Consider the following 25,963-nt stretch of genomic DNA (forward strand, 5'->3'; position numbering starts at 1 on the left):
TCCCTTTTGCACCAGGCAGGCAAGTTACCAAGCGATCCTCACGTCCACCAGCCACCCAGGTATCAACCTTCCTAATAATTGAATCACCAACTACAACAGCCATCCTAACCCTTCCCTCCTGGTCACGTATCTCTGGAGACCTGTCCTTGGAGCAAGAGCATACTACATCATCTCGAGGGCAGGTCCTAGCTACAGGATTCCTTCCTGCTCTTCCAGCTGATGCTCTCCTTCCAGGTGACCTTTCTTCTCCAGAGCAGCACAGGGGCTACCAGATAGAGTTTAGTAAGGAAGTTTGACATAATTCCTCTTACACTTGCAAAGTGAAAAAAGACTGATGCAAAGACATATTTTGTCTGAAAAATAAAGTTGTTGCCTAATACAGACCAGAAAGTTGCATGCTTTTCTGCTGGTTGGAAAACAGTTTCCTCAAATGCTCATACGAGTTATCTGGCAGTATACCTCATTTATCTCACCATTATAATGAAATATTAAGTTGTATGTCATGAAGTAGACTCAGATGAGATAAAATTAAACATTAATTATATAGATCAGGAGTGGCCTCAAGAACCACAAACAGGCCTGGCTTTCAGCATGCCCACAATAAATATGTATGAGACAGATTTGAATGCACTGCCTCCATTGTATGCAAATATCTCATGCATATACATTTGGAATGGAGGAGTAGCCTAGTGGTTTAGAGCAGTGGGATCAGGAAAAACGGGGTTCAAATCCCACTGCTACTGCTTGTGACTTTGGGCAAGTCACTTTACTCTCCATTGCCTCATGGATTGTAAGCCCTCTGGAGACAGGGAAATACCTACAGTACCTGAATGTAATCTGCTTTGAAGTGCTGAAAAGCGGAATATAAATAAATAAAACTTTTTTTTATTAGACAGATATTTGTTTTTTGAAATATCAGTTTGTAAGCCTTTATAGATCTGATTTGTCTTGCAGTGTTTTGAAGAGTTGCTGTTTGTATATATGGAGTGGGAGTTAGCATTAAGACTAGCCTACTCACAGCTTTACTTGTTAAACCATTTATATTCTCAAGAGTAGGTTAATTTGTGGCTGAATATACTGTTGAAGAACTCATGCTCATTTAATCTCTAGCAAATCAAGTAAAGAAACTTCAGCAATTTAGGTAGTTTGAGTATTTGTATTTCTGGGCTTATGAAAACATGACATGTTGTAAAGCTTTCAATGTACATGTTATAGTAATAAAGGAATACGTTAGTTAGAAGATATAATTTAGGAATAAATAAACCATAATTTGATAGTCTCTGTCCTTGTAATTAATGCAATAAATCATTTGTGTCTACCAATAAGTTTCAGAAAGTTGGACTTGGGTCCTGTAGCGCTGTTTCCATTGAAATAAAAATGTTACTTTTATTGTTAAAGACGTGACGAAATGCTCATGTGACCTCGCCCTGTAGCAGGAATGCACAAAGCCTCTGCTTCCAAGTTACACACACACACACACACATAATACCACACACCCACACTTCAGAAGATCTGTTTCAGGGCTGGTAGGTCTCCACCCTCATCCTTTCTCAGGGCCACTCTCTCTTCTTCTCTTCCTTTCTCTCCCCTTTCCACCTCTAACACTCTGACTTTTCAGCACTTTATCTTCCATACCATTTTTTTCTATACCTCACTCCTTCCTCCTAACCTCCCTCTTAATCTTAATTCTCCAGCATCCCACTTTTCTGAGACAGCCATACTCTGTGCACCAGCATTCCCACCCCCACACCCCCCCAGTTCTTGCAGCATGTTTCGCTTCCTGTTCAGTAAGTAAATATATCCAGCAGTGTGTCTCCGGCATTATTTGGCAGCTGGCAGAAACCTACTTTATGGACTGCACAGCATCCCTTTCATCTCCCTTCCTCCATATCAGCCATGCTCCCTTTCCTTCCTTCCCTTCTCTGCAGTGTTGTTCCTTCTTCCTTTCCCCCTTTCCCGTCTTACCTCCATTTCTCCCCTTTCTCTAATTCTCCAATCTCCCTTGGACTGCGGGCGAGAGACAAACTGCAGGCCAGATCAAAGTGAGAGAATGTTACTGGTTTCTGCTGCTGCTTGCCGACTCAACAAGAAAAATATGCAGCCGTGGGAAGGGGGAGGGCAGCCACGAGGAATGGGAGTGTGTGCTCTTGCTTTATCCCTATGCTGTTGACTCTCCCAGTTCTTCCTTTGCCTCATCTCGCCGGGCTGCAGTACAGTGGTAAGAACTGCCAGTCTGATGTACCAGCCCATTCAGATCTAATTCAAGCTAAGGAAGTAGGTTTTTTTTGTTTTTTTTTTGTTAGCAGTGGTTGCACCTTTTGTGCCCCAAAGATGTATTTCACACGCTCTTCCCACACTTAACTTTCCATTCTGCCACCTTATAGCACTGTTTATAAACTGCCTCAGGGAATCATCATCAGCATTACTGACTATTTCTAGAGGTGTAGACCAAGGACATTCACAGTTAAGCTGTTGATGGCTGCTGTCTGCTTTGATGCTGGAGAAAATATTACAAGATGCTGGTGAGGGGAAAAGCGCCCTTGTAATTGGACTTGCACAATGATGTCTAATATCTACGTATGTTTGTGCTTGTCTTGCATTACCAAACATAATGTAAACAATTAAAATAGCTGTTTTTTCATAGGCAAAGATCCAACTGCAGCAACATAGACCCATCTGATGCAAGTTGTCCTGAAGTTTGACTTTCTGTAGCTGCTGCTTTGTTGAGGGCTTCGTCCTGCTTCCTGGCATGGGTTAACTTATGAGGGCAGGCAGCCTCTTTAAGTAAAACATCCTGCTCTCTCACTAAGTAAGCCGCTGAGGCTTGAACTTCAACCTTGTTTTGAAGGAGAAGGATTCTTACTCTGAGACTAGCTTAACTCTGGAATGTGTTTTATTCCAAGAAGGTTCTTTTTTAATACTAAAGGCCATTGTCGAGACCTTATCTGGAAGAGTGACTGTAACCTGAAAGGCCTGTATCACTGGGTGCATGAGCTTGATGATATTCAAGTTCTGATGATCAATGGATTTTCTACTATTGCCTTTTTTTAGGTCAAAATGTTTTTTTCTGTTGGCTGTAGTTGGCTAGGTTAAAATATGGATTTGCCTTCCTTTAGCTACTTCAAAGAAGATTCTCAGGTCAAAAATTTAAAAAGATTTAACTAATATATTTTTACCAAAGTTCAGATTGGAGTTTCTCATTAATAACAACATGGAGATGCAGCTATGAAAAATAACAAACAACTGATACCATACTACCAATGTTTTAGAAAATAAAAAAAAAAATAAAAAACATATCATGCTTTGCTGCATATTTGGAACTAATCCTATAAATATTTTTTTAAAAAATAAAACCCTTTTTACAGTTATCTAATGAGTTTCACAAAATTTTGTATACAGAGTTTAAAAATATTTAAGCATCTTGACTCAATGCAGGTATTTTTCTGAGTGCAAGTAATTATGCTTAGGTCCCTTGTTGATATTCTATTGTATATGTGTACTGTTGCATTTATAGTTACAATGGCACACATTTTTCTACAAAACTTTTTCATGTGAGTGTAAATAATTGACAATGTGTAATGCTATGTTGCAAAATAATAATGTCATATTTTGATTTTGGGGGTGGGTAGGGGTTTGTAGGGTACATAAATATGGAGTAAACTTGCATACAGGAGTAAAGCCCCTAAGTAGTTAGCTAAAAGCCAACTATTTTAAGGTAATCTAACCGGCTAGATTGTGGTTTAAAATGATCCTAAATGAATTTGGTTGTCTAGTGGCTTACAGAAGATGTTACCCTAGATAGATGATCTATATCCCTAGCTCCTTAAGTTAGGTTGGTATGTCCTTTGAGAGGGTGGGGGGAACCTCACATCCTTCCTAAGCCCATTCCCAGATACAAAAAACCCTCCTCTCCACTCTCTCAATTTATTACTTGATGCTGCAGAAAATCCCCAGACTCCTTTCTCACACTCTACACCACATCACACCCTCCCCTCTGAACAACAGCATCTCCTTGGACAGTTTCTGGACTTCCACTACCCCTCCAGAATCTGTACATTGTGCCAATGGGAGGCATTATTCAGCAGAGAGCAGCAGCAGCACTGGTTAGGTGGGCTCTTGCAACCTTCCTGCTGGTAAAGAGGGTATCCTCTGAAATTATGAGTACAGATTCCGGAGGGGTAGTGGGGATAAAGCTGTTTGATTCAAGTGATCAGGAAGGCATTTGAGAGGGCCTGTGTGTAACATTGGGAATTGGGAGGAGGAATCAGGCCCCTGCAAGTGGGCCAGTCTACCCAGGATGTTTGGGGGGGGGGGGGGGGAGTGTGCCTCACTGGGTGCAGGCAGGGCAGGCTAGATTTAAGCCAACTTTTCCCTGCTCCTAGGTTTGCATGGCTTACTTTCTTCCCTGGACCTGACTTTTTTGCAATATCCCTCCTCCACGCCCCCAAAGCATGCAACCCACAAACACACCTCTGTCCTGACCTAATACCATTCACACTACCTCACCCCGCAAGTACATATCCTGAAACACATCTCCCTACATTCCCACCCATCTGCATCCCCCTACTGCCACTCACAACATACATGCCACAAGAAAGATGCTTGCAACACCTGTCCTGCCACACACCACTGACACCACCACCACCACCATACACTACCTGCTCACCCTTTTGCACCTCTGATACCACCACCATCATGATAAACCCTATCATGACCATATTTCCCTCACATCAGTAACTGCCACCACCACTTCCCACAATTCACCTCACATCCACATAACCATGCATATCACCACAAACCCAGTCACAACACTCAGCCCCCCCCCCCCCAAATACCTATTTTCCCACTGGTGACTTTCTCCACTTACACCATAAAAGCAGACACACGCACACACGCATACACACACACTCCTCGCACACCACTGGAAACCCTGCTGCAATACCCACTTACCCCTTCATACCACCATTACATATCACCTCCACCCTGCAAACCCAGTTGTAATACTCAGCCCTCCTGCAACCCTAGTCACCCGCCCCCTCACAGTACCACACGGTGCTCATACCACAAAAACATATCTACACACATACTTCTACCAAAAACAACCCTCCACAGTCAGTCACCCCTGCATACCTACTCCCCTCGCCTAGCACCACCAAACACTACCCACACATGTACCTTTCACCTCCATTGCCACATGCCCCCAACACCTACACATTCATACTACCACCTACACCATACAAACCACAAACTCAATTGCAACACTCTCCCTGCCATATCTACTCACCCCTTCATGCCACCATGCACCACCCACTTAATTCACAACACTGAAGCCACCACCACCTCCACACCACAAAAACACAGACCACAAACACCCACCTGCACATTTATCCCAGTGCTCCCACACAACACCCCCCATTATAGACCTATACTCCCTCACACAAACCCAATCTACAAATCCTCTGTACCACCAATTCCATCTTGACAGCCTCAAATCAAGGTGAGCATCTGTGCATGCACACCTGGAGCAGAAAGACAAGTCAGCAAGGTGCTGAAGCCAGTGCAGGAGACTTCAGGCAGCATAGGGCCAAGGCCAATGGAATCAGAACTGGTGGGGGTGTGTGACAGCAGCGGAAACGTTTCTGGGGTTTCCGAAACCACCAGCAGAACCAAAAAGAGGCTCGGTAGATGCACAAAGAGGCTGATGGTGTTTCCCAGGCTCCACCAGTGGCAGGAAGATGAGGCCAGAGGTGAGGAAGGAGGTAGGGTGAATGTGATTGAGAGGAGCTAGATGGGAAGGGATAGGAGAAGATAGAGTGTGAATTAGAAGAGGGAACATGGAGAGGGGCAAGTAGGAAAAGTGCAACTGGGAACTTGAGAGGGGAGCTTCCATCCTGCCCCCTTCACATCCCCCCCATATACCCCCACCCTCATTGGGCCCCCTCACTCACACAATCAACCCCCTACACCAGTCCCCCCACTGCACACATAACCCCCCCAACTACCCTATTTCGATCACCAACAAACCAAAACCCATCTACACACACACAAATATGGGGAGGAGGGGGGGGCGGAAAGTGGAGAGTGGGAGAGGAAACAACACTGCAGCATGCTCAATACTACATGCACACCCTCCTCTATCCCCCCTTCACACACACATATATACCCTATACCACTCCTTCCATCACCATCACCCCACACAACATCCAACAACCCCTACACACATGGGAAGAGAGAAGGAAGTTGAGAGTGTGCACATATTCCCCCAACCCTTACCATCTGCACACCCAATACCATGCTTGTGTTCCTCGACACACATGCTGCACCCCCTCTCCACTCCCTTATTCCACTGCCACTTCCTCACATACACCTCACCTACATCAACACTACACCCACACACATGGGAGGGAGGAGAAGACGAGGGGAACAGGACAAAGTGTAGAGTGTATGGAGGAAAGTACTATCACTTCTGCAACACATGTTCCCCCCACCTTCCCCCACACTCTAATACCTCTGTAAGCCTATTGATCCATACTCTAGTGAGCCCCTCAAACACTTGCACACTTACCCCATTCCGGAACCCCCCCACATGCAGGTCTTGGAGTCATGAAATCCAGTCTTTGAAGCTGGTGTATAAACAAGGAAATCCCCCCCCCCCCCCCAAAAAGAGTTTAGAATTAGGCATGCTCAGTCTAAGTGAAAAAAAGGGAAGGCAGGCTCAGGAATTCTATAGCCCTCTCTCCAGGCAATTGCCCCACACAGCCATTCTTTGTATTAACCATGTAGGCAGGAACATAGAGTCCAGAGCAGAGGGCTCACTGGCATGGTTGGTGAGCAAAGCAAGCAGGAGTGTAACCTCTAGTTTGTGTGTGTGTGTGATATTGTTGATACAAAGTCTTTATAAATCCTGTGGGAGCAGGGAACTGCTCCAAATTGTAGGAGAAACTGATGTTTGAAAACACATGCAGCACAAATATTGTTTAAGGAAGCTGTTCCATTATAAACCCATGTGAAATCAATGTTAACTGCGCAAGTTATCATATTAAAGAGAGTGTAGAGTATTCACACATACTGTCAAAACCTTGCTCTGACACTCGCTGAAGGTTTCAATGCCGAGACCTTAAATTAGCTGATTAAAACCTACTGATCCTTTCCCTTTGATAAACTGAATGACTCTTAGCTAGCACCGCTCAGGCTGTTACAATGTAGCAACACAGCATGCCTGTACAGAGTTTGACAGCATCCCCCTCCCTGAGGAAGCCAGCATTGGCGAAACATCTGAAGGCCTGTTTGTCAGGGTATGTTCAGTGGTGAACTTCCAGTGCATGTGTGAATACTCTACACTCTCTTTAATATGATAAACTACACAGTGAACATTGATTTCACACAGTTTTATAATGGATCAGCTTCCTTAAGCACATTTGTGCTACATGTATTTTCAAACATCAGTTTCTCCTACAATTTGGAGCAGTTCCCTGCTCCCACAGGATTTATAAAGATTTTGTATCACCAACATCTCTGCATAAAGATATTTTTGGACTTTTACCTTTTTCAGCATCTGGTGCAATCCGATCCTTTTCTATATTGTATTATTTTATATAATTGTGAAAAATTAATACTTTTTTAAAATTTTTGTGACAGTCCCTAAGTTGTTCCTATTCTTCTATATTTACTATATAATTTATATATATATATATATATATATATATATATATATATATATATATATATATATATATACATTTTGGTTCTCAGTTTTATGTTACCTGTTTCCTTTTTTCTTTCATTGCCTTTGATTCTACTGCTGTTAATACAGATAAAAAAAGATATGAACCCGCATTTCAGTAATGCTCACTGCTCTTGAGGGCAAGGGAATGCATAAAAAAGATTTTCAAGGAGATGATGGAGAATTTTGATGCATATTATATGCAAAACAGAACATATTTTGTTCACAATAAAAACAGCAGTTGTGTAATAACAGATGCTTATTTATAAGATAATGAGCTTCATTTCCCATGCACACGAAATGGAAGAAATCTTTGAATAAATCAGACATAATGTTTTTTTTAACAGGACAAAACCAAGAACTAAACTTTTTCTGCTTTTGCTTACTTAGTAAGGGCTGTCCAAGAAATGTTTTAATCATTTCTGCTCAGATTGAATGGTTTCCCCCAATGTCTGGCAGGGTGGATAACGTAGCTACTGGATACATCTATTGGCAGTCATTTCAGTGGGCAGCTTGGTTTCCTGTTTGACATATCAGTCTTGGCATCAAAACTTCCTGCCATATTTTACATCCTTATCAGCTGCCCAGATTCTACCACATTGTTGTCTAATTAATGTTTTTCCTTCTGCATATGAATACTGTGTTCAGCTGGAGGCGTTCTATTCCATCTTTACCACTGAGCAGCAGGACCATGTCAAGTCGGTGGAGTACTTGAGGAACAACTTCCGACCACAGCAGGATCTGAACAACAGGGTGGTGTTTAAGTCTGCGGTCAAGGATGCTTGGAGCCAAGATGTGACAGGCTTCCTCGAAAACCCACTTGGCACAGAAGCTTCTAAAGGTAAATCTGGAGACCATGATTTGCAGCCGTATAAAAGGTTCGCTGAAAAATGCATAGAGTTGGGTGAAATTAAAAATGTGCTGGTTTCAGGGATAAAAAATACATTTAATTTGGGAGGTTATGATGCAGCAGCATAGAAACTATCCTCAGGAAAGAAAATCCCATTTAGATTCTCAGGATTGTCTTGCCTTCATGAAACTGTGATCTAAATGAGGTAGTTATTTTGTCATTTCCCTTGGCCATGCTTCTCTAGCTGAATAGTGACTTGCTTGCAATTTTCAAAACAAGGTTTGGATCTGAAGAAGAACTAGCAATGGGTAGACACAAAAGAATTGAAAAGTACAATATTTATTTCTTAGAACTAAGTAAGCTCACTGTCTGCTAAACAGTTGAGGACTCATAATATTGTTGATTGATAGTAACTCCACGTCTAACACCCCCCCCCCCCCAAGTCTGTTAGGCATAATGTGTATAATCTGCTGGTACTGGAATATAAATAATTAATAAAATAACCTGATTTTGCTGCATGGTTGAAGCAGTGGTTAGAATTCCTTTCACCAGGTTGCATGGTGGTGCTAATCCAATCTCAAAACCAATATCGCTGTCTAGAAATCACCACCACCATTTCTACTCAAGTATTTAGTATGCAAGTCATTGCATGGCAGTGTTTCCCAGGATTTTCAGTCAAGATTGGAAAAATGGTAGTAGAATAAATAGGCAATGCAATCTTAGTGAGAAGTTAAAATCATGTTGGTTTCATAATTTGATTTGATGAGGATATAGAAAGGCTGATACATGAGCATCCTCCTCCTTAGGGATGTGTTGACCCTGGCCTGGAAAATGTAAGACAGGCACTGTTTGTCTGAAAAGAAAGCAAAATGTGGTTTATAAGCAGGGCAGGCACAGGTGTGTAGTCGTATATTTTCTTACCTGTTTCAGCTGGCCTCAAATAAACAACTCTCAGCTTAGTATATCTCAGTAGATCTCATCCGGAGAGACCAGGGCTCGTGGGAACCTATAATCAGATGTATATTTGTCAGCGAGAATTTACAGTACTTCACAAAAGAGAAGAGGTTCTTTTATCTGTAAACATCTAAAGAATTGACAAAGGACTGCTCTCAGAAATGGGATACATTTGTATCCTATGAATGCCCATCATCTGTAGAGTTATTTCTTCTGTATAAAACATTTCCTCTGTCTTGCTGATGATACTCTTCATATGCAACCAAGCACACTGTTACTTTATTACATGGACTGGCTACTTTGATGTCATCTGAGATGATTACTCCTAGATATCTTTCTTGTTTGATCATTTACGGTTCTTTTTGCTCTAATTAATATGTGGCTAATGGATTTTTGCATGTGAAATGCATGATTTTACACTATTTAACAGTGAAGCTAATTTTCTAAACCCTTGAGTATTTTTCTAGTTTGTTTTTTTTCAAGTTCCGTTCCAGCATGTCTATCCTGTTGCAAAGTTTTTGTATTATCTGCAGACAAGTATATTTTTCTCTCTTCTTGTGGTGACTATATCTCCTCTACTTAGTTTTATGTCTTCTGCATGTTTGAAATTTTTTTGGCATCTGTCTTTTCAAGGCTTATCTTGTTTACCTCACCTGTTTTTGCTTGTAGGGGAGAGCTTGGCTTCCTTTCTCCCTTAGTTAAAATGCTGGTGTGAATACGACTTGAAATAATTGTTGACTCTAGCTGCCCTTCTCAGAAGAATCATTACATTTGTAAACATCCTTATCCTCCTAGGTATGTCCTCAGTCCAGATGGATTTAGGCACAGGCAACATAAGCAATTGCTTAGGATATCAAATTTTGAAGGCACCAAAAAGCCAGGCCAAGGGAATGCAACTATGCCAAGGAGGAGCCTGATCCAGCAGGCCACTTCAAAGGAGCACTGCTAGAGCAGTCTGGGACTTTACTGTGGGGGAGAAAGGGACATCCCTTACTTTCCAGTCTCCAGGATCTCCTCTTCCCCCCCCCCCCACCTCCAACCCTGCCTATGGGTGCCAAACTCTTAAATATAGCCCTGCCACAGTCACCAATGTACCCAAGTCACTTTCCCTGCACCAACATATTTAATAAGAAGGAAAATCTGGGATTCTTTTTCTTCCTTATTGAAAAGAGATCAGTCTAGTCCTAAACGTTTAGCTAATGAAAGAACTCCATGATGCTTCAGGTCTCATCATAATTGTGGATTTTTCTTGTGTTGAGCACTGTGTATCTCCTCTTTTGTAAAATGCCTTGAACCCTACTAAGCTCAAGTTACCAAAGAAAAGGCATGGTCTAAATCTCTACATAAATGAATGCTCCTTATCAAGAAGGGGGGACAAGATGCACTAAACATGAAAGGATAGTTTGCATATGTAACCCTTATTTGGGGCGTGTTGAGTTCCAAGGGCACACAATCTAATGTATATCTTCTGGGGCTGCTCCGGCTAACTATCCCATCCCATGCTGACTCTCAGTCCCTGGGGGTACTCCTTTTAAGGGGGAAAGTTCTCCCTTATGGCCCAGACGATGAGAAAAGGTCACCAGTAGATGTGTGCTGTTCCTTAAGTGCTTCTCATGCGGTGAGAGGCTATAAGAATTAGAAAGGATCCAGTCTGGTTATTAAAATAAAGTTTACTGATTCATACTGTTAAATAAAGTTCTCGTCCAAATTGAGGAGTGCACATCTGACGGTAGCTATAGGGTTTTATTTCTGTGCCGCGAGGTGTCCTTATTGCAGACCTCTGGGAAAGAGCCCATGGTAGTTTAACTCTCCCAGCGGCAATGTGGGAATGGGGTCCCCTTTGCTTTGCAAAACTCCTACCTTTGGTCATCTTTCCCTCAGACAACCCAGCCTTTCCTGGCTTCTTGTTGTGCAGAGACCCAGATGGGCTCTCCCTCCTTTTGGTGCAGCTCTTCTTTTCTCCTTAGCGGTTACTTCAGGTAATTTCTCTTGTGGAAAAATCTGTGGGATCAGGCTATTAATCCTGCACTGAAATCCCAGCGAGGAAGGGGGATCAAAAAACCTCCCCACTTAACTCAAGAGTTGGAAAAACTTTAATGCTTAACTGCATACGTCTTCCTAAACTGGTATTCATGCTGTCACAGGTACTTGCCACATTCAGGTTCTGAATGGGCTCACTGGTCTTCAGCCCCTGCCCTTTGAGTACAGCCAGTGAGGATGACTTATCCCAAAGATTCAGGGTGAACTCAGTTCCTTCCAAAAATAGGACTCTTCTAGCCTTCACAGTCTTTTTCAGCAGGATCCATCACTGATACTTGCCTACCTAAGGTTTAGGATAGGCTCACAGGTCTTTGGCCCCCTAGGTGAGATCCCTCTCACCCCAAGAGAGTGCCTGGCTCAACAATCGTAACTTAGAATAAGCTGGACCCTCTGACAGGGAGTGCACAATGAGGTATCCTGTCTGAAAGAAAACTCCTTAAGGCAAGGCCTGGAGGCCCTAGCAGGGTGTTGGAAAAAATGTCTTTACACTGCAGCTGCTCTCTAACTGTACCTCGTGATCATTAGCATGGCTGAGCTAAATAGCACCGAGTCATCCAATCAGAACCTCTGGGTGGGAGGGACTGAAGCATATGGATGGCTCCTTTTCTAAATGTATTCTAAGGACAGGGATAGTGGCATCTAGTGGCCAGACTGAGAGGGTCTGCCACACATATATCTCTGAAACAGAAATATATATCTTTGTTAGGGCACTGTTGCTAATGTAAGCTACAAAGCAGTACTAAAACAAATACAGCAGACATTTGAAAAATGACATTTAAGAGTAAAAGAAAATGCTAAATAAATAAGAGACAATTGGCTTAGCTCTCATTAAGCATACTACATGTCTAACAGATTTCCCTTGTGATGTGCTTTTGACATCAGATTTCTTTTACAGATGCCAGATTAAATTTCCACAGGTGTTTGATTATTTTTCCCAGGTGACTTTGCATGCTAACACTGGGATTTTTGCCTTGCCCTGGCTTAAATAATTAGCAGATTTGTCTTTAGTACAATTGCATCTAATGCCTCAGTTTCCAAATCAATGTTTAGGAGATTTTCTGCAGCTCTTTGTGTACAAACGTTTTTCCTGTTTAGTTCTTCAAACTAAACCACGATGGTATACTCTGTTTGGAAACCATCTTGATTTCATACAGTGGGTTGTCTGTGTTTTTTTCCTGGTGCTATATTTCATAGTTCAAACAGTGGTTGCCATATTGATCTTGTATCAGAGGTACGAGTAAATAGCAGATAAAAATCAAAATGGTGCTTTCAGTCTCCCTGTAAAGATTCATTCAATTTAAATAGATGCACCTGCACATATAAAATCCCTTATACAACCCAGCACAAACTCCCTTCACTCTTATCTTTTACCTGTACTTTCAACCCTTTTTCCACCATTGTTCTCTACCTAAGCTTGTCCAAAAAGCTTTATTATTATTATTATTATTATTATTATTAAAAATACATAAAATCAATTCCTTCTAACAGAAATTGGTGTTCAATGTCATAAATCAATAATCTAATTATTATAAATAATCCAAAAAAAAAATGTAATGAAGTCACTGATCTAGTCCTCACATTTGGAAAAATTTGATTACTATAATGCCCCTCATCTCCAAGTTCTTCTGGCAGAGCATCCCACATCTGCTGCATCCAAGGGACACATATAGCATTTCCTGCTTCCCTTGAGGTACTCTTGGCAGCGAGGACTTCCTGGTATGCTGACTGATGACATTATATCCTGGCCAGTTGGATAAGGAAGTCCCCTGCATCCAGTCAATGCCCCAGTAATAGGTCCCCTACCATGCTTTGCCTGCAGTGTGTGGTGCCTTGTTCCTGCTCCTTGCCCTGTCCTGTACCTGTCCTGCTCCTTGCTCTACCTTATTCCAGTCCTATCCTTCACCTGTTCCCTTGCCTCCTTTCTGTTTTTTTTTTCCCTTTCCCTCTGACTTTCTTTGGGATTTGTCTGGATACTGATGTTGCTGTCCTCTGCCTGCCCTCACCATTGCCTGGATGCTGACATCGTCTGATCTCTGCCTACCCTGACCTTTAACTGGTTACTGACTCTGCCTGACTGCTCTCAATGGGACCCTCATCTAAATCCTGCCAGCTTCAGAACCCAAGGGTTCAACCTGTGGGGGAAGAGGTTGGTACAGGTAAAGCCTAGCCTTTGTCCTAGTATTAGTGCTTCTGCTTGCTGTTGGTGAGGGCCTAGCTGGTTCACTAGCTGGGCAGTGCCAACCTCACCACAGCCCAAAAGACTGATTTTCTGTGACCATCACAATTCATAAATCCCCAATAAAAACAGAAAAATATGCAAAACACCCCAGCTGTATATATGGCTTTGAGCTACCAAGAATAATACATCCATGTCTCCCCTGTTATAATATTAGAAGCACTGAAAGGGTTTTGTAGAGATGGTACAGTCTCTTGCAGTCTTATTCTTAAAGAAAAATCTCTAATTGGTCTAATGAGTATGTCCAAAATCTACTAAAGTAATAGTCTGAACCACCTTATCTAGTAGGTTATCTCAGGCCTTGCCATCTTCAACTTTACTTCTTACAAAACCAATACTTATGCTAATACTCTGGCTAATTACCAAGTTTTGCAATAATCCCCATAGATGCTGTGGTAGAATAAAAAGAATCAGCCTTTCCATACTTATTGAAGTTTGGAATTTAACCATGGTTCCTCCATGTAATTCACCTCTAACTTCTTGGAAGCCTGATTCTGTAATACTATTGCTGTTTATGGTTGAAACCATCACTCCATAAAGATTTATCCTAGTGCTTTCTTGGAAGCCAGATGCAATCATACCACTGCTGTTAAGGTTTATAATTGTGTTTGCTACTCTGCACAGATTACTGCAATGCAGTCTTGGATGCACAAAGCAGTTATACCATTGCTGATATAGGTTGAAACACCACTCTGTGTAGGTTACCCCTGTGCTTCATTACCATAAACTAGTCTCCAGGAATCATCTAGCTGGCATGACTCAATCTAGACTGTAGTTGATAGACTGGCCCCTTTGAAATTCTACACCTGCAAGCGTTTAGCAAGAGCTAGATGGTATACGCATTTCCTCACAATTCAGAAATGAGCTCTACAAAGAGCCAAATCTAGATGGAAGCAAAATCCAATTTCTCCCAATCTTAAAATTTACTGTGATTCATTTCTCAATACAGAAGACATACCAACTCTGCAAAAAAAAAAAAAAAAGATTATTTCTCCAATCACATTAAACTCGTGAGAACTGTTCCATACTGGAAATAATCTGACTAAGCCTCCTTCACAAACATCACAACCCCAATTTACAGATTCCACATCTGACTCACGTGAGGCTTTTGCCTCATTCCTTTCAACCAAGATTGCCAACATTTGCTTCACTTTTCCTGTATGCACATCCCCTCCCAGCAGAACATTCTCACTTTCTGGTCCGAGTTTTAATATATTTCCTCATCTGAAATATTATTACTCATTATTAATCGATTAATTTCCTCATCCTCTCCACTAAACCCCTGCTCGACTCCCATGTTAAATATCTCCAGATATGAAATCTTCGAATCAACTACAAAAATTGTCAGTCTCTTTTTTTTTTTTTTCAGGCCACTTCCTGTCTTACCTCAAGAAAGCAATTGTTCATCTGTTACCCAAGCACAACTCATCCTATTTCACTGATGTATCAAAATGTCATCCCGTCTCTTCCTCCCTCCATTTCCTGATGAAAGTAATTGAAACCTGTGTCTTGAACCAACTGACAAACATTCTAGACGGACACTCAGTCATCGATCAATACCAATTTGGCTTCAGACATTATTACAATACAGAAACCCTTCTCCACCTTAGCACCAACTCTATTTTAAGGGGCTTTGACTCAGAAACAAGCAAATATGCTAATTCTGCTAGATATTAGCTCTGCCATCAACAACATAAACGATAGCATCTTATTTTCATGTCTCTCAGATGCCGGTATTGGCGGATCTGTACTCTCTTGGTTTTCTTCCTAACTCTCTGACAGAACACAACAGGTGAGAATAGCGTCCTCCTTTTCCTAATGGCATTCTATATAACCACTGGTGTTCCACAAGGCTCTTTCTTTCCACTGCTCTCTTTAATATTTATCTTGCCCCTCCCTCTTTGTTGCCTACTTGCAACAAGCTCAAGCCCCTTCTCCACACCCATGACCTCAAAACTGTTATTCATGCCACATTAACATCTAAGCTAGATTACTGCAATTCCCTATATCTTGGCCTTCTTCCTCCTCCATCAGACCTCTCCAGATACTGCAAAATGCCACAGCAAGGATCATTAGTAACACACGCAAATCAAATCATATTACCTCCATCCTTAAAAACCTACACTGGCTCCCCATTTCCTCCCGCTTCTTGTTCAAAACCTTCACCATTATACACAAAGCTGTCTACAACCACAACTCTTCTTGGCTTAATGAACCCCTCCAACCCACATAATCCTCCCGCCCTACCAGAACAATTCATAAATGTACCCTGCTAGTTTCCTCTCTTAAGAAAGCCCACCTCTCAGCCACAAGGAATCGCGTCTTCTCAATTGCTGGCCCCACGCTCTGGCATGATCTACCGCCCAATCTTCGTATGGAACCCTGCCCTTTCAAATTTAGAAAACAGCTAAAAATGTGGCTCTTTCATCAAGCCTTCCCGGATTAACATCCTTGACACCTCGGCTATTCTCATGACCCCCCCCCCCCCCCCGGTAACTTTCATAACCCTTGCATATTTTTTGTATAATTGCTTTCACGACCCACTGGATCCCGGTTTCATTTGTATATTTTGTACTCTTGCACCTTAATTAACCCTCTGTTACCGTTCCTCTTGCTTCTCTCCTTTCTCTCTAATTGTTGGGGTCACCCCCTTCCGACCCCCAGTGCTTAGTTCTCCCCGTCCCCTCCCCCCTGTTATTTGTATTTTCTACCTTTTGTTATTATGTAAACCGATATGATGTGTACTTTAATGTCGGTTTAAAAAAGCTGTTAAATAAATAAATAAATAAATAGGCCTCACGTATAAGATATACAGCAATATACACTTTTTCTTTCCTTTACAAACCTCTTGGGCCTCCACTATCAACTATGCAACATTGTGCCTCTCAAGTATTAAAAGCTGGTTATCTCACAATTGCCTAGCTTTTAACCTGAAGAAAACTGAAATCCTTATCCTGGGTTGACGCATCAAATTTGATATACCAAATTCTTTCACTTATGATAATCAGCACTCCATATCTCGAAGACAGCATGCAATTTAGATGTAATAATAGACCCATTATTATTCATGAAACCCCCACATTACACACACTACACAGAGCACCTTCACCAAATTAAAGCTACTACCTCAAACCATTCTTCTACTCAACTGATTTCAAAACAGTCCTTCAGTCATTTTATTTTCTCTAGATGACTGTAATTCCTTATACACAGGTTTACCTCAAAACACTACACTACACAAGCACTTCAGATCATCGAAAATTCAGCAGCATGATTAACTGGTTCCAATATTCACCATCATATTACATCAGTCCTGTTCTCCCTACACTGGCTTTCAATGCAATGGCAAATTCAATATAAGCTTGCATCCATTATCCATAACCCAATTCATAATGACACCTCTCCATGGACAAATGCAGCCCCCAAGCTAAACACCTCCATCTTCCAATCAATACTTCCTTGAAATCCCCTCTACCTGTCTAGCTCAACACAATTCCACCATGGAGTAAACCTTTTCAATAGCAGGCGTAACTCTGTTGAATTCTCCTATCATACCCCTCCGCAGCATTTTGGAAAGCCCTCAAACCTTTCCTATTTAATAATGCATTTAAGGACTTAATAGCATCAAACTCAAGCACCTAATGTATCTGACATCTTGAAGCAAGGCCTCTAGACTCCCTGTCTGTCCAAATGATTATTTTGTCCTTGTATCTGTCTCGTCTCTGCATTTAACATAAGAACATAGATATGCCATACTGGGTCAGACCAAGGGTGCATCAAGCCTAGTATCCTGTGTCCATCAGTGGCCAACCAAGTCACAAGTTCTTGGCAAGTACCCAATAGACCCCAAGCTACTAATACTTATTGATTAATAGCAGTTTATGGACTTCTGCTCTATGAACGTACCCAAACCTTTTTTATGTGACCCATCCCGAGCCTTGGAGGGTATGGGATACAAGTGATTTTAAATAATTAAATAAACTTCCTTTCTATTGGTGACCCTCTCCCAGGTGGAGCACATAAAATTTAAGAGGGTCTGACATCTGTGTGTGCCAGTCTCTCAGGGGAGTTCAGAAAAGTGAGTCAAGCAGATAGTGTAGTGTACTTAGGCCCAGCAATGAGGAAGGTGTGTAGAAGGCCTGAGTTGGATTGGGACTTTAACCCTCTGTGACTCCTTCAGCCTACTATTTCCCTAGCTCAAATCTCACCAGACCTGAAAAATGGAATCTCACTCTACAAATATATTCCAATAATGCATTTTTATTTTGTGCTGTTACTAGCAGTCAAAGTATGTAACAATGTTGAGAAAACAGTGCTAGGTCAAGGTACATAGGCTGTGGAGATTACAAACAAGATAGAAAGGCCAATATACTGAATCCTTAGTAATTATATACAACTTTCCTTAAATTAGCAGAACTTCTTAAAAATACTTTTTCCACACTCTTCTCTCTACACGCTACAATCATTGTTTCTCCTCTTTTGCAAATGACTATGCTTCTCAGTCTTAACATCAGTGTCTTCCACCTTAAGTGTTTCAGTTTTCATTCAAGGGACATTCACTAGTTCTGTCCATTCTCCATAGATTGTAAGCAAAAGCATAGAACGTTTCATTGTCTCTGGCTGTTGCCCTTCCATGGCTTCCTTCCACTTTCTGCCCAGTGAATGTAGGATCTCTAGATAATCCTCCACCTCTGAGAATCAGGTCTGGTCCGCCGGGGTCTTCCCCTTGAGGAGAAACACCCATACCATTTCAGGCTTTTCCTCTTGATGGAGAAAGCCTTGCAGGGCCCTCTCCAAATACAAGCTGCTGCTTTCTGGTTGGGTTCTTTCCAAATTCTCCCACCAAATCTTCAACCAGCCCTTATATATTGGATGAACCCTATCTATGGAACGTGGCTTCCCATCCTTCCTAAAATGAACATGCCCAAATAACACTTTCACCATGACACATTACAAATGCATCGTGTAAGTTTACCAGAAGGGATGTCATCTAGTGTCCATTCAGAATATACTACTCCTTCCACAAGAATATAGCAGTACGTGACATTATACAGTACATCCATTCAAGCCACCATTCTATCAGAATCACCCAAATAAAGGTTAGGCAGTCTTCCTCACCCAGAATCCTTTCCAAGGGTTTCTTTTTTATGAAAAAAGACTCCTTGTTGGGACATCTGACACACTGTATGTGGTATTAGGGGTTCTGGAATCCATCTGCTACTGTGCACCTCACTTCTCCCTCACCCAAACTATTGGGGCAGGCAGTGCTACAGACAATTACCCTCCTATACCTACATAATCCCAATAACTCAGAAAAAGAGCACATATTTTATCCACAGAATTAGACTTTTATTTGTCAGTCTTTGCAGGGTTAGCATTTAGAAGAAAATACAGTACATGTTTCTAAAGTCCATGCTACTTAGCATCTGTTTATACTAAATAAAGCTCTGCATCATGAAGTGGTTCAAAGCATGACAGACTTTAGCCTGCTTAGAGTATTAATAAAGGTAACTAGTTGGCTTGCTCCACCCAACTTTAGGAGATTCCTTTCAGTTTACCTCTAGAGCAGTCTCTGGCTGGAAATCTCAGGGACTGTCTCAAGGGAGAGGCATCTCTCAGCTCTGGGGCCATCTCTGGCTTCATTGCAGGCAGCCAGATATCAGGCAGGGCTTTCCTCTCTCCAATCTCAGCAGACGCCCTCAATCCTCTACCTCTTAGACACAGGGAAGCCTCCGTGTCAGATGTTGAGACTCTCCCCACTCCGACTTTTTTAACAGTCAGCATATGAATATGCAACAGTTCATGCATAGTCAATCAGAGCATGAAAAGGGATCATTTCTTCATTTCAGAGTGCTGCCTCATGCTCCCATTTGGAGGGGAGGGGAGTCACTGCTCCCTACTACATGGTGATTCCAGGGCAGGGTCTTTTCTAGTCCGGTAATCTCTTGACAAACAAGCTGTCTTGCAACATCAGCACTTCTCTTCATTTCAGACTGCTGAAACCCTTTCTCCCTACCAGGTTGGGGGGGGGGGGGGCAGAATCAGCTCCTGTTTGATGAGCTATCCTTGGATAGGCTGTTTTGTTGTTGTTTTTTTCTGTTCTGGGGCATTAAGTTGTTTTGAGTTCACCTGTGAGCCCCTTTCTTGGATTAGTTATTTCTTGTTTTCAAGCAGACGTGTTTGTCTCAGTTTACTTCATTATTTGAGGGAAGAAGCTTATACTTCCTAAATCAAATAAGCATATCTGATAAGCTGAGTAGTAGAGATGTGAATCGGAACCGGAATCTGTTCGGATTCCGGTTCCGATTCACATATGGGGTTTTTTCATCGGGCCCGATCACGGTTTTGTTTATCAGCTGCGCCCAAGCCGATAAACAAAAAACCCACACCAACCCTTTAAAACTAATACCTTAGCTTTCCCCACCTCCCAACCCCCCCAAAAAAACTTTTTACAGGTACCTGGTGGTCCAGTGGGGGTCCCTGGAGCGATATCCCGCTCCCAGGCCGTCGGCTGCCACTAATCAAAATGGCACCGATGGCCCTTTGCCCTTACCATGTGACAGGGTATCCGTGCCATTGGCTGGACCCTGTCACATGGTAGGAGCACTGGATAGCCATCTTGTGCTCCTACCATGTGACAGGGGCTGACCAATGGCACCAGTAGCCCCTGTGACATAGTAAGGGCAAAGGCTAGCTGCACCATTTTGATTACTGGCAGCCGATGGCCCGAGTGCAGGAGATCGCTCCCGGACCCCCGCTGGACCACCAGGGGCTTTTGGCAAGTCTTGGGAGACCCTCCTGACCCCCACAAGACTTGCCAAATGTCCAGCGGGGTTTTCCTATCATTTTGGGGTAGCCCCCGATTTCTGACAATTTTGAAAATATCGTCCGATATTTTCAATCGTCCGAAGCCCGATTCATATCCCTACTGAGTAGCATGGTTGTGCTGGCAAAGTTCCTTATCTTTTTTTTTTTTCTTGGCTGAGACTTACATGTCAGCATCCATCTTTTAAAGTCTGTATCCCTCAGGTCAGTATTTATAGAAGGTAAAATTCATATTTTGTTGCAAATACTGGTAGAACATCTAGTATCTCCATTACAACACATTGAATAAAATTTGCTTTTTGTATATTATTAATACCTTTCATATATTTAAATGGCTTAACATTGTTAATATAGGTGGATAATAAATATTTGTAAAATAAAAATATCATGTTTCCCTGTCCTCTCTTCTAGGTTACATATATTTGTGTCCTTTAGTCTCATCTCAGAGAGCTTTTGGTTCAGACCCTCCTCTATTTTGATTGCCTTTCACTGGACCACCTCTAGCCAAATAAATATATAAAAATAGCCTCTCCAAAATGGATCACAGTGCACTAGATGAGGCCTTACCAATGACTTATAAAGAGGTATCACTTCCTTTTATCTACTGGTTATACCTCTCCCTATGCACTCTTGCATCTCTCCATTTTATCACATTGGTTTGCTACCTTGAGCTCTCTCATACAGGCAGTGCATATTTATTTATTTATTTATTATTAGCTTTTATATATCGACATTCGTGGGTACATCATGCCGGTTTACAATATAACTGAAGGAGGAAATTACAAAAAACCAGAGTGGGAGGAGAGGAAGCAGATAGGAAGAGAGAAGGGGCGAGAGAAGAAAGGGAAAAATAGGAAGAGGAGAAAAGGAACAGTACCTGATGGAAAACAACAGAAGAGCATAATAAGTAGCATTGTAAATTATACACTCAGTAAGGGACTGTGTATAACCTTATACACTGTGGATAACCTTATATAAATTACACACTTCAAAAAGTATTATATACAATAATAACAAAAAGTATTATATACAATAATATACATTATCTTTAACTAATACATACAGGAGACACTATATATGACATTACAAATTATGCGTTCAGAAAGGCAACTATATATAGACTAGCATGGTTGCTATAGGGAAAAGTAAGGTTTAAAGGATAGTGGAGGGGGTAAAATAAAAGGGGTATAAAAGGGTTACTATAGGGAAAAAGGTAGGGTATAAGGACAGGGGAAGGGGGAAAGGGGGATAAATGGGGATAAATAAGAAGGTGAAGAGAAATGGGAGACAAAACAGAGTATCATTAAAGGAATGAAAGGAGAAGGTTATGAGGGCTATGAGTACGTTAATGACAAGGGCTCTTTCTCTGAAGGAGTAGAGGGAGCAGAGGGACTACGTAGGATCTGGATCAGGGTAGGCCATTTTAAAGAGCCACGTTTTAACCCCTGTTTTGAATTTCCGAATGCATGGTTCTAGTCTGAGCTCAAGTGGCATAGTGTTCCAGAGGGAGGGGCCTGCAATGGATAGGGCTCTTTCTCTGGTGGAAGTGTGTAGAGAGTTCCTGAAAGTGCGGTTCTAATAGGACGATTGGAGGAGCGGAATCGAAGAGCATCCTCAAGCCAGGAGTGATTGTGGTTGAACAGGAAGTTGTGAATAATGGTGAGGGTTTTGTATCTGATGTGGGAGAAGATGGGAAGCCAATGGAGTTCCTTAAGAATAGGCGTGATGTAATCAGCTTTGTTTGTATTTGTAAGGATTCTTGCCATAGCATTCTGTAACATTTGCAGGGGTCTAATAGTAAAGTAGGGAAGGCCTAGAAGTAAGGAATTGCAGTAATCCATTTTTTATAACATTGTCGCTTGCAGGACTGTGCGGAAGTCTTGCGAATGGAGTAGGGGGTTTAAGTTTTTTGAGGAAAATTAGCTTGAAAAATCCTCCCTTTATGATTGTGTTAATGTGGGTTTTATCACCCTTTCACCACATATCATGTTCCAACCACAGATATTTGCACCTCCAAATGTATGACTGCACTTTTTGGCATTGAATCTTACCTATCAACCATTTGACCACTACTTAAGCTTTTTTAGATCACTTCTCAATCTGTCTACTCCTTTAATCCACTCTGTTGCAGATCTTCATGTCATCTAAAAATAGCTACTTTTTTCCTTTTAAACCCCTCTGTGATTTTATTCACAAAGATATTGAACAAGACCAATCCCTAAGGCACTCCACTGATCACTTTTCTCATCTCATTCTGAATTTCATTTACTACTACCTTCTGTCATCTATCACTCAACCAGTTTCTAATCCAGTCCAACATCTTGGAAACTACCCCCAGGTCGCTTAAGTTATTAATAAGATTCTGCTGTGGGACAGTATTGAAAACTTTGCTGAAATCCAAGTGAAACACATCCAGTACACTCCCTCAATCTAATTCTCTAGTTATCCAGTCAATAAAATTAGATTTGTTTGATACAATCTGCCAGCTGCCTTGGGTCCTGCAAGCCACAGAATTTTAAGTCTCCATTAATAATCCCACCACTGAGGTAAAACTAACTGGCCTGTAATTTTCAGTCTCCTCTGTTAACCACTTTTGTGAAGAAAGACCACATCTGCCCTTCTCCAATTTTGTGGAACAATTCCCATCTCCAAAGATGTATTGAATAGATACTTAAGTGGACCGATCATCACCTCTGAGCTCTCTTAGTATCCTAGGATGCATCCTATCTAGTCCTAAGTCTTTGTCCACCTTCAGTTTTGTTAGTTCCACACAGTGTCTTCCATAAATAGTGTTATATCTATTTACTATATTTATCCTTTTCAATAATCAGCAGTTCTTCTCCAAACTCTTCTTCAGTGAATATCGAGCATATTTGTTTAGCATTTGTTTTATGTCTCTTTCACATTGTTCCATGTCACCTTTCAGTTTTACAGTTCCATCTCTGGCCTTCCTCCTTTCACTGCCATATCTGAATAGTCTTATGTCACTTTACCTCTTTAGCTATCCACTCCTCCACTTGAGCTTTTAACTTAATTTATTTCCTTATCTTTCAACTTTCCAAGATGTTCTTCCCTCTGTTCTCTTTTAGATACTTTGCATTTTTTGAATGCTAAACTTTTCATCCTACTTTTTCAGTCACGTCAAGCAAAACAATTTAATTCAGATTCACTATTTCACTCTACTTTACATAAATGAAGGCAATACTTCATGCTGAAGTATTGGACATAGTCATATTGGGCATAGTCATATGGAAAGAATCTGTGAGACTTCACCTTCATATAACACCTAGGAAACAGTATGCTGCTAAATTGTTTTGCTCTTTTATCCTAATGTGTGTGTACTTCAGTCATTATGGATCTGCCTCATTACCCTGTGGGAGACAGGTTTGGTCAGGAAACAATCTTCTAGGAGGTGTCATCTTGGGAAGAGGTTTGGTCTGAAGGATAGAGATAGAAACTACTCTTCAGAATTCAGGTCTTCAGTTTAAAACTGCAGGGATACTGTGGCTGCCACTTCAATCAAGGCACTAAGCATTCACAATATACAGTGGTAATTGGCTATTAATAATTTTAGATTGAGTTGTTAAGGAAAGAGATATGCCATTAGTTTACTACCTTGTAGCATGCTGTGAATAGAGAGGGAGGTTAATGGAAAAGGAAAACAATATTTAAAATTCTTTTTCTTTTTAAACTAGTATACAAAAATTATACAAGCTCAAATATTTTCATGTTTGGCATTTACAAATAATGATGCCATATCAAAACCTCAACTCTTAACAGTATTTAGGTGGCACAGAGAAGGCAAAACATTTACCTGGATAGAATAGAGCAGGACATCCCATCCAGATCTCTACAACTACAGGATCAGGAAGGGTGGGTGTCTGAGAAGATGTTCAAAGTTAGGATTTTACAGTTAAGTTGGGGACACCTCCGCTGGGAGAGTTTGTACAATGAGCTCTACCCAGAGGTCTGGTAAAAAGACACCTACCTACCCACCCAGAATTATACCTGTACCATCAGTCAGATGTAAATTTACACTTCTGGATAATGAACTTTAATTTATGGTATTAATCAATAAACTTTATTTTCTCACCCAGACCTGGTCCTGTCTGAATCATTTCAGTATCTCATCCCATGAGAAGTACCAAATGACTACACACACACTGAGGGTTTTTATCTTGTCTAGGCCACAAGCAAGAGTTTACCCCCATAAAAAGAATCCCCTTCAGAGATTGAGAGTCAGCTGGAGCAGCCCTGAAGATATAAATTAGTTATCTGCCCCAAGGAGCCACAATCCTCCCAAAAAGAGGTTACATATAAACTACTTTTGGTACCCATGTTGCACCTGCTCTGCATGGTAACAGGTTGCTATTTCCAGTATTGGCACAGGGACGTTTCCTGAGCATTCAACTTAAGCATTGATTAATCCCTAAGAAATGAGTTGGCAAAGCGCCATGGATGCTTCATGGGTAAAACCATGGATACAGTTTTCTTGTGAAGCAAAGCCAAAGTGTCAGACTTTCAGATGGTCTATCAACTCTTTGGATAAATAAAGGTTGCTTGTCTTTTCCTGATCAGAGGCTTTTTTAAACTTCCTTAGGGCGCTTGAGTTAATGGTTCCTGCAGATTAAAATATAATTGTGATGTGAATAATGTATGCTTTTTACAATATCTAATTTCAGCTCTTCCTGAAAAACTCAGATGAGGAGGTAGTTAGAAGTCATTCTGTGAGTTCAAGTGATTGAATTGAAAACATCATCAATATAAATATTTACACTAAAAATAGCCTTTAATTGTTATTTCAGTGTCAAGCTGTTTTTAAAGGCAATCATGAATTCCCAGTGTTTGTTCATTGAGTCTGGGAAATGCTCTGCCTCTCATCAATATAATCTGATTCAAACTAGATTAACGTGTTAGTATTTTCTGAGTATTTTATGCTTGCCATTCAACTATAAACCTAACCTTGTGATATCTGACTTTTTTTTTTTAGTATTGTAAGCTCTGCATAATGCTATCAGTGCACTTTATATTAACCTGTACTGTAGATAGAAAACAGACGTATACTAAAGCCTGTTAAAACATTTTATCTTTACTTCAGTTATTGGAGAAATAAAGGTCAACAAACAAGTTGTCCGTGATACCTTTTTAATGGACTGACTTAATACATTTGTGACTGGCTTTCAAGAGCTAGGCTTCCTCATCAGATCAGAACAGAATAAGCAAAGGATGATGGTGCCTGAATATACAAGTGGATTGTTCTGGGTTTGAAAACAAACACCAGTATTGTAATCCAGCCTACAATTTACTTGTAAATTCAGGCAACATCATCCTTAGC

At 41.3% G+C, this 25,963-nt stretch overlaps 1 protein-coding gene across 3 annotated transcripts in view; it reads left to right on the forward strand.

Annotated features, from left to right (window-relative positions):
- PTPRG (protein tyrosine phosphatase receptor type G) overlaps nucleotides 1-25,963 on the forward strand; it is a 1,221,857-nt gene that overhangs the window by 889,648 nt on the left and 306,246 nt on the right. For all 3 annotated transcript variants that reach the window (XM_029601001.1, XM_029600999.1, XM_029601002.1), the window contains exon 8: nucleotides 8,372-8,564. In XM_029601001.1, coding sequence (XP_029456861.1) covers nucleotides 8,372-8,564 — 193 coding nt within the window. The remainder of the gene's footprint in view (nucleotides 1-8,371; nucleotides 8,565-25,963) is intronic.

This window comes from Rhinatrema bivittatum, chromosome 4 (assembly GCF_901001135.1).
Source record: "Rhinatrema bivittatum chromosome 4, aRhiBiv1.1, whole genome shotgun sequence".
Lineage (NCBI taxonomy): Eukaryota > Metazoa > Chordata > Amphibia > Gymnophiona > Rhinatrematidae > Rhinatrema > Rhinatrema bivittatum.